The following is an 8936-nucleotide window of genomic DNA, read 5'->3' as shown; positions in this document are numbered from 1 at the left end:
ATCTTGCTCTGCAGCCCCAAACCTGCCCTGAAATCAGGGTGCATGAACCCATCCAGCCCCAGTATCCATAGGGACCCGACCCCCATCCCTGGGGCTTTTCCCATGCTCCTGGTTTAAGGGGTGAAAGCTCAGGCAAAAGCTCATCCCAGGTGGATTTGGGCTGGAAATCACCGATTGGAGCAGGTCAGACTTGTTTTCATGGCTTCATCTCAACCCCCTTCTCCACCAGTGCCTTCAGAGCAGGCTGGCCAGTTAAAAAGCCCCAAACTTGAAAACAAGAACAAAAACAGCCCAACACCTCCCTCCTCCCAAATGACTCCAGCATTCTGCTGGTTCGAGGAAAACAGCCCCTTCTAAACACCAAAATTTCATTTTATTTCAACCCCTCCCGGGCAGAAAACATCAAGTGCCACGAGTTTTTCCAAGCCAAAACACACTCTCACCCACACCACCTCCAAGCCAAACTGCAGGAGCACCAACAACCCAAGGAAGGACAACTTAAATACACCCGCTGACAATTCCAACCCCCCCCTGACCCCCACCAGCCCCACGCCAAAGGGAGGGCCCAGATAAATACAGTGCAATAATTATGGATATTTTGCAATTAAAAGCCCTGTGTCCAAGGGCTCGTCCCATGCTGCTTCCCAAGCCCCTCTGCAGGCCATCACCTCCTCCCAGTACACTCCAGTTTCAATACTCCCAGCACCAGTAGCTCCAAGAGGCTGGAGGGAGCTTGTAAGGACTGGGGGAGAGGGGCTGCAGCCCCCCCCAGGGAATATGGCTCCGTGTCCTGGCCAGAGATTTGCTGGAGCCTTGTAAGCTTCATCCTCTCATCACCCAAAGGTCACTTCAGCTTTGCTGCCTGGATGGTTTTTTTAAGGATATTCCAGCTGTGGTGGGGGGAAACGCCGCTGGACACGACCTGCCATGACCCTGAAGAACCAGTTTAACTGGGGAGCAACTGGAAAACATGACACAGCCCACTCTGGGCAGGGATTTCTCTACCCCCCCCAGGGGTGCCCCAAAGCCACCTGGGGCACCCAGAAGCACCCCCAGTCCACCAGCACCTCCAGGGTAGTGGGGGGGTTACGGTGGGGAGCATCAGCACTGGCACCCCACAGTTTTTTGGGAGGATGCTGGGATGGGACCTGGATGGATCTCTGGGACAAACACAGCCCCAGGTGATAACCAGCCCAGGAGAGTGAGGAGAGTCCACACAGGGTGGGCAACACAAACCCCCCACCAACACCCTCAGAAAACCCAGTGCTCTCCTACACCCCCCACTCTCCCCAGCCACCCCGCAGAGACCCGACGTGCTCAGGACACAAGTGACCAGCAGGGACAAAGGCAGTGGGGCCTGGGGGGGGACACTCAGGGCTTCAGCAGGTCCCCCAGGTCATAGGCCTCAAAGAGGTCAGTGACACCCTCGCCCTCGAGCCCCCAGAGATAATCGTCCTGTTCCAGGGGGGGCGAGAAGGCAACGAAGGGTCCAAAGTCCAGCTGGGAGGGGGTGCAGGGCAGTTGGTCCTCTGTCTGCTGCAGGAGGTGGGCAGGAGAGCCCAGGAGCCCGGGCTCCACCTCCAGCAGCGAGCTGGGCCCCCCCGGGATGGTGAGAGGCAGAGATGAGGGTGAGGAGGGGGTTCCTGTGCCCCCCCAGCCCTGGGGGGTGGTGTGGGGCAGCTGTGGGGCTGGTCTGGAGCTGTTTGGTGGGGAAAGGGGGATGGCGTGGTCCCGTGGGGAGGTGGCAGCGTAGGGGCCGGGGTGGTCCTTGGTGGGGCTCTCCTCCGTGATCTCCTCCGGGCAGAGGTACACCTCGATGGGGCCGTTGGTGCTCTTCAGGTGGAGCTGGAAGTTGTCCTGGAGGGGCAGAGCAAGGCTCAGGGGGGGCAGCCAGAAGGTCTCCCATATCCCACCCCACAGCCCCCAACCCACGGGGGGCCTTCACAGGGCATCGCAACCCCTAAAGGACCAGCTCAGGGTCAAACAGCCCCACGGAGACACCACAAAACCACCCAGGCTCAGGCTGGGCTGGTTCCCCAGAGGAACCCACCAAGGATGGTGTGGATCCAGCAGCACCCACACCCCAACCCCACACACACGCACACACACCTCGCTGAAGTCTGGTACCTCCAGCTGCGTCTCTGGGGGAGCCTTCACAGCGATCACTGTCTGCTCCTGGAAGCTGCTGATGGCACGGAGGTCCTGGTAGGTGACATATGCCAGCGTGGAGAGGCACCAGGTATAGGAAAAAGAGGGGCTGCAAGCGGGACATCGACCCCCCCCATCCCTCCAAACATTCCCACCAATCCCAGGGGAATCCAACTGGAGAAGAGGCTCAGAGGGTCCCCCAAGACCCTGCCCTCCCTCCCTCCCGTCTCCCCCAGCAAGGATATCTCTGGTTGGCCTCATCTTCCACCAGCTGCCGGAGCTGCAGGGCACAGTCCTGCACGAGCTGCTCCAGCGTCCTCTCCGTCCTGGCCAGCTCAGCCAGCTCCCCCCGCAGCACCTGCTGCCTCGCCGTCACCGCCGCGTCCTCGAAGATCCCCGTCCCCCTGCCAGCGGGGATGGCACCTCGGTGACACCACAGCACACCCTGCACCTCCCTCGAGCCACCCGCCCTGCCCCAGCCCCCTCCCGGCATCACCTACATCCACTGGATGTGGTTCTTGGACTTCTTGCGGATGAGCTGGATGCCCTCCAGCACGTTGGTGATGTCGTAGATGCGGCGCTTCTGGACCTCCAGCACCTCGGCCGCCCGGTTCAGGTCCACGACGCCGTCGGGGGACTCGTTCAGCAGGCGGATGAATTTTTTGGTGAGCAGCCCCAGGGAGGTGTCGTAGCGGGTCTTCTCCCCAGGAGACTTGGGGGCTGTGGGGGAAACAGGAGACAACCCCCCCCCCCCCGGTCCTCTCCTTAGTTTGGGATGTGGGATGGAGGTGACACAGGGCTGGATGTGAGAGACCTTCCCATCCTCTCCTTAGTGTGGAATATGGGGCGCAGGTGACGTGGGGCTGGACACAAGAGACCCTCCCGTCCTCTCCTTAGTTTGGGACAGAGGTGACATAGAGCTGGACACAAGACACTCTCCCTTGTCCTCGCCTTAGTGTGGGATAGAGGTGACACAGCACTGGACACAAGACCCCCGTCCTCTCCTCAGTGTGGGAGGGAGGTGACATTGGGTGGTGCTAGAGGGGACATGGTGCTAAGAGGGGAGAGAAGTGGGGTGTGTTCCTCTCCCAGCTCGCTCCCGTCCCGCCTCACCCAGCACCACTTACTCCTGGGGCTGGGGACCTGCGCCAGCGTCCGGCCCTTCCCCTTGGGCGTGCGAAATTCGGGGCCCTCCAGGTCCAGCTTCCTCTTGGCCTGGAGCAGGGGAGAAAACTCAGCATTGGGGCTGAGCCAGACACCCCTGTGAGCCCCCCAGAGCCCCCCCCGGGGTCATCAACAGAGCCCTGGGTGCCACATCCTGTGGTGGGAGTTGTCTTCAAGAGGCTCCTCCCGTTCCAAATCCCTTTTGGGAAGGGGCACAGCAGCACCCAGCAGCGCAATGGACTGGGAGGAGATGGGGGGGGTCCCATTCACCCCCCATGGCTTCCTGCCCACCCCAGAGCTCCCCAGGAACCCACTGGGATTTCCCCTCACCCCCAGCTCCTGGCAGGGCTCCACGGGGCTGAGCCCTGGGAGTGCAGAGGCTCTGGAGCCGGATCCTCCCCCTCCCACCCTGCCAGCTGGGTTTCACCCCCCCCCCCCTCCTCCTGCCCCGGTGGCGGCTGAGGCAGCCGAGGACACCCAGCTGCCACCAGCACACCCGGGACCAGCCAAGCTCAGCCCCCCCGGGACCTGCGGGTGCCCCGGGCACGTGCACCCAGCTGGAGGGAAACTGGGGCAAGCTGGGGGGGGGGCACTGGGTCCTGGGAGGGGGGGGGACACACATCCCCACACACGTGTCCCCTCGCCAGGGCCAGCAGCTCCCTGAAATCGCCCCCGAGGGACCCCCCAGCAGCACTTGGGGAGAAGGGAAAAAGGAGGGGGTGCAGCAGAGCAGAGACAGAGGGGAGCTGGGGGTGGTGTCACTCAACCACTCCCAACGCCAACAAATCCCCCAGGATACCCCCCAACCCTCAAATGTGCACAGGGGAATTTGGGGGGACACTTTGGCTGAGTAGCAGAAAGCAGCCCCCCAGCCCCATCTCACCCCACCCCGGTACCTGCTCCCAGTCTGGGCTGTCCCACAGAGTCCCCCCAGTCCCATCCCATCCCCCCCAGTACCTGCTCCCAGGCCGGGCTGCCCCACAGGGTCCCCCCCAGCACGTCCCTCATGGCTCCCAGGTCCCAGCGCCGGCTCGGTGCCGCTCCGACGGCAGCTCCCTGGGGAGCACACCCCACTTTGTGGGGAAGGGTTGGGCACCCCGCCGTGTTCCCACCCGAGGGGGCCGGCGGGAGAGGTGCCCGGGGGTTGTTTTCAACCCCCCCCAGGGAGCCAGGCAGGTCCCGAGCTCCTGTGGGAATCTGTTCCCTCCCACCCTTCCCCGAGCAGGTTTTTCCCAGCCAACACGCCTCCATCCCCTGCCCCCGGATCTGCCCCGGAGCCTCCGGCACCCCAACGGTTAATGCCGAGTGCATGGGAAACACCTGCCCCGGATCAGACCCCATCCATCTGCCAGCACGGGGGGAGGCATCACCCTGACCCCCCCCCCCTTCTGCTGGCACCCCTTTGCTCCTCCAGCACCGATGGCCGTGGCCAACGTGTGCTCCCATCACTGTAGGGGGGGCTCAGCTGCACCCCACCTGCCCCAGGCGTGGGGAAACTGAGGCAGGGAGCACCCCATGGCAGGTCCTGGTGTTCCCAGACACCTCCAACCTCCCCCTCCCCTTGTGCAGGAAGGGAGCAAGAGGGACCCCTGCGCCCCCATGTGCAGTTCGAGGGGGTGGGGGCGGCAGGGGCAGGACCCTGAGTGTCCCAGCGAGGGACAATGGACAAGGGGGTCCCTCCTGTGCCCCAGCTGCCACCCCCCCCCAGCCGGGCAGGATTAGGCACACGACAGCTGAGCGGGGCACAGCGAGGGGCTCCCAGCACCCTGCCAGCACTGAGGGGGTGTGGGATGAACCAGAGCAGGTGGGGGGGGGCAGGGACCAAACCCAAAGACACCCCCCCCAGGGCACGACAGGGCCCCCACTACACCATTTGCCAGCCCCCAGTATGACATCCCAGGATGTGGGGACACCCTGATGGGATGGTGGAGTGGGAAATGACGCTCGACCACAAAATTTGGGGGGGAGTGTAAAGAAGCAGAGGGGGGGCAGGCTGGGCCCCCTGCCAGCTCTGCCTGCCAAGCAGCCCTCGGCCCAGCCCTGGCGCCAGGGGCTACACCCTGCGCCCAGCCCAAGCATCAGAGCATCCCTCAGCCCCGGGGGGCTCCTCCTGCCAACCCTCCCTTTCAACAGAGCCCACTGCCTTCCTCGGGCTTGCCCGGGCCCTGCCCGGCCCTTTATGGGGCTCCCCGCTCCCCGTCCCCTCCCCTTTTCCAGCCCCGCCGCCCCCACGGGGGCGTGGGAACGCAGCACCTGGGAATGGGCACCCGGAGCTGCCGGGGGGCCACGGGGCACCCCGGGATCAGGATGCTGCTCATGGCACGGGATTGCCGCGTCAGAATTCTCCCCCCCGGCACAGCTCCCACTGCCTTGGGGTGGCTCAGGGCTAATGGGGCACGAGGGGGGCACAGGGGGATGCTGAACTCCCCCGTTTGGAGGAGGGAGGGGTGGGAGGTTGATCCCAGGCTTGGGAGACATGGGGACCACCCTGCGCTGGGGGGGAGGGCAGTAACCCCGGCCCCAGGTACTGCTCCCCACTCCAGGGTGCAGCCAGCATCTCCATCCCCTCCCTCAGCCCCTTCCCAGGAGACATTCCCCAGCTGGAGGCTGTAAAAGCCAGACCCCAAAAAAACTCCTCTGAAGGCAACAGCCACAGTCACCAGCCATCTCCACCCATCCCCACCCCCAAAAAATCCCCCCTCCTGCCCATGCAGGAAAACCCCTTGATGGGGTCAAGGTGGGATGGGATCACCCTGTGTCACCCCTGTGGAATCCAGGGGTGCTGCTGAGCAGGTTCTCCCGCCAACCCAGCACCCACAGGGGCTGCCACCCTCGGCTGCTCTTTGCACGGGTGGCTCAGCCCTGCCAGGTCATACCGAAACCGTGGTGGACTCTGGACACCCTTGTCCTGGCACAGAGCAGGTAGGGAGAGCCGGGACACCACAGCACAGACACCCCTCCCTCTGGTAGTTCTGGACAGCCCTGAGCCCCTACAGAGGTCCCACAGCCCCTATAGAGACCCCAAACACTCAGGATAGCATTGGCATGGACTAAAAATGCTCCAAAATACCCATTTGCCATGGAGGGAAATGCATTTACCTACTCCAGAACCCTCAAATCAGAGAGTATATGAAATTTAGGACTTTTTTTGGACCACGAGAGACAACCCATCCTGCTTTCCCTGGGTGATGGGCTCCTCCAGGTGACCCCAGATCATTCCTGTGGCACAAAGCCGGTGCCGGGTGGGAGCGGCCGCGATTGCCCTGCTCAGGAATTGGGAGGAAACGCTCATTATCTGATTGCCTCGGCTCTGCACACAAAGGTTGTGCCATAAACAGGGTGTGTGGGGCAGGAGCCCCAGCTGTCAGGGCTGCAAGTGAAAATGGGATCTCCTGTGCCGAGAATGGGAGAATGGCAGAAGGGAATGGGATGGGGACAGAGGGGAACGCCACTTGCAAGACACCAAGGGGGATGTAGGCACACTGTCGTGTCCCCAAGGGTCAAATAAGCTCCCTCAGACCCTGTTCAGGGGACAGTTGTGGGCAGGAACACCCTGAGCATCCCCTGGTGTGGGTGGTGATGATGATGGTGATGACAAAGAGGCCATTAGCCCGAAACCTCTTGATGCCGACTGTCACTTGAGGACAAGCATTTCATGTCCCTGATTATCACACAAGCCCCCTAGACCCCATTCAGGGGACAGCCCCAGACAGGAGGACCCTGAGCATCTCCTGGGTGATGATGATCATCATCATCATGACAAAGGGGCCGTTAGCCCAAAACCAGCTTCACAGCGACAGGACTGGGAGTTTGTGGGGTGATTTTAGGGGAGGGGTCAGCACCGATGGTGTCTCCTTAAACAACAGCCCCTGGCAGTGCAGGATGTGGCATCTCGCACAGTTTGGAAACAAAGAGGCCAGAGAGGAGACAGGTGGTCCTAAAGCCCCCCTGGATGGGGCTCCAAACGGCCCCATCCAGCCCCACAGCCATGGCACAAAGCGGGGAGCAAAGATGCCCCCTCTCCCCCCGCTGTGGCCATGTCCCCAGCTGGCACTGAGCATCAGGGACTGGGGAAAAGGGGGGGGGGGAATAAATAAATAAATCAAGCCTTGAAAAAAACTAAATGGGAGTTAGCGGGGTCTGGGATCCCTCCCAGGGCCCGGGGAGAACAGAGGCTCACAGTGAGGGCTGGACCTGTGCCCGGGCTGGGGAGGGCAGGAATTAAATGCCAGCTGCCAGCGGGGCCGACGGGGCCGACGGGCTCTGCAGGGGCCCTGTGGGAGGAGGGACAGGCTGGGCAGAGCCACCCGTGCACCCAAAAACCGGGCACGGGGACAGCACCCGACCTGTGCCTCAGTTTCCCTGTTTTAGGGGTGTTGGGCTTTGCAAGCCCACAGCCGTGACCCCCTTGGGGACTTGGTGACAGGGACATGGGACAGCGACCCCCCTACACGGCTCCCAGCAACAGGGTCCCTGTGAAAGTCTTGGGGCGACCCACGGAGGATGGGAACCCCCCCAAAAAAAGCAGTCATTGCAAGCCCTGCTGTAGGCACGGGCAGGAACCAAGGATGGGCAGCGATGCTGAACCAGCCCTGCCCCGTGTCCCCCGCCCCGGGGGTCACAGCTCCGAAGGGGGGAGAGCCAGAGGGCAGGGCCGGTGCCCCCCACCCACAGCAGGCAGGGGCTCTGCCGGCACCCATCGCTCGCTTCCCCGCCGCGGAAAGGGGTTCGCGAAAGGCCCGGGAATCCTGGGTGGGTTTTGAGGCACAACCCGGACTTTTCGCAAGCTGGAGAAAAGGAAAAAGGGCCGAAAAAAGGCCGAAAAGCGGAAGCCGGAGCCGCGGACACGCAGGGGCGAGGGGAAGTTGGGAAACATCTGAGCCATTTCACTGCGACTCCTGATTTCAGACCTCACCCTCCCCCACTCCAAAAAGACACCCTGGGGGGCGCGGACCCCCAGAATCAGCTGCAAAATTTGGAAGGGAGGGTGCTGCACGCCCTGGGGTCACCCACCCCTCGCTCCCCACCCTGCTCGACCCCCAGCCCCCCCGTGCCCCCGCAGCGATGCCCGGGCAGGGGAGGGGGTGCAGACACCTTACCGGCAGCCGTCCCGCCGAGGCTGAGCCGAGGGTCCTGAGCTCGGGGCCCTGGGGGGTGTCGTAGAAACACCCCCTGCGGGCAGCGGGGCCGCTGACAGCCGCCGGTGTGTAGACCTGGGTGAAGCAGCCGCTGGATAACGGGGGGCTGCCCATGCTGGAAGCCCCCCGCTCGCAGGAGCCCATCACCGACATGACCTTCTTCGGGTGGTGGTGGGGAGCGGGGGCCGGGAGGGCGGTGCCCCCCCTCCCCGGGGCGGGGGACACTCCCCTGGGGAGCCGCAGCATTGCAAAGTCCTTTCCGAGAAGCCCGGCCCGGGGGAGGGGGCAGGAGCACCCCGCGGTTCCGCACCGGGGAGAGGGGTCACAATCTCAGCCGTGGCATTTTGGGGGAGCGGGGAGGGGGCCCGGCGGGCGATGCCATCGGCCAGTCCCCCAAAACCCCCCGAAAAACCTGCAGAGAAGCAACGCGGCGGGGATGCCGCCAAAACGGGCGGAAAAAAGCGCTTTTGGCCCCAAAAATCGGCC

The 8936-nt window shown here is 63.4% G+C and overlaps 1 protein-coding gene across 1 annotated transcript; it reads right to left on the bottom strand.

Moving 5' to 3' along the window:
- Positions 1 to 1321: 1321 nt before the first annotated feature.
- E2F2 (E2F transcription factor 2) lies at positions 1322 to 8718 on the bottom strand. The gene is made up of 6 exons (XM_032710067.1): positions 8412 to 8718; positions 3276 to 3363; positions 2649 to 2868; positions 2394 to 2552; positions 2110 to 2224; positions 1322 to 1857 (listed from the first exon to the last, which is right to left on the bottom strand). The coding sequence occupies exons 1-6, from the start codon at positions 8694 to 8696 to the stop codon at positions 1372 to 1374; spliced, it is 1353 nt and encodes a 450-aa protein (XP_032565958.1). The 5' UTR covers positions 8697 to 8718; the 3' UTR covers positions 1322 to 1371.
- Between the last annotated feature and the right edge of the window lie 218 nt (positions 8719 to 8936).

This window comes from Chiroxiphia lanceolata, chromosome 24 (genome assembly GCF_009829145.1).
Source record: "Chiroxiphia lanceolata isolate bChiLan1 chromosome 24, bChiLan1.pri, whole genome shotgun sequence".
NCBI classification, from domain to species: Eukaryota; Metazoa; Chordata; class Aves; order Passeriformes; family Pipridae; genus Chiroxiphia; species Chiroxiphia lanceolata.
This window is presented reverse-complemented; position numbering and strand designations above follow the sequence as displayed.

Bases quoted from the DNA above. Each gene is read 5' to 3' on its own strand.
- E2F2 (XM_032710067.1), bottom strand. From the start codon at position 8,696: ATGCTGCGGCTCCCCAGGGGAGTGTCCCCCGCCCCGGGGAGGGGGGGC. The intron at 2,553-2,648 runs GTAGGTGATGCC...CCCCGCTGGCAG, and splicing joins AAGAACCACATCCAGTGGAT to GGGGACGGGGATCTTCGAGG. The intron at 1,858-2,109 runs GTGTGTGTGCGT...CTGCCCCTCCAG, and splicing joins AGGTACCAGACTTCAGCGAG to GACAACTTCCAGCTCCACCT.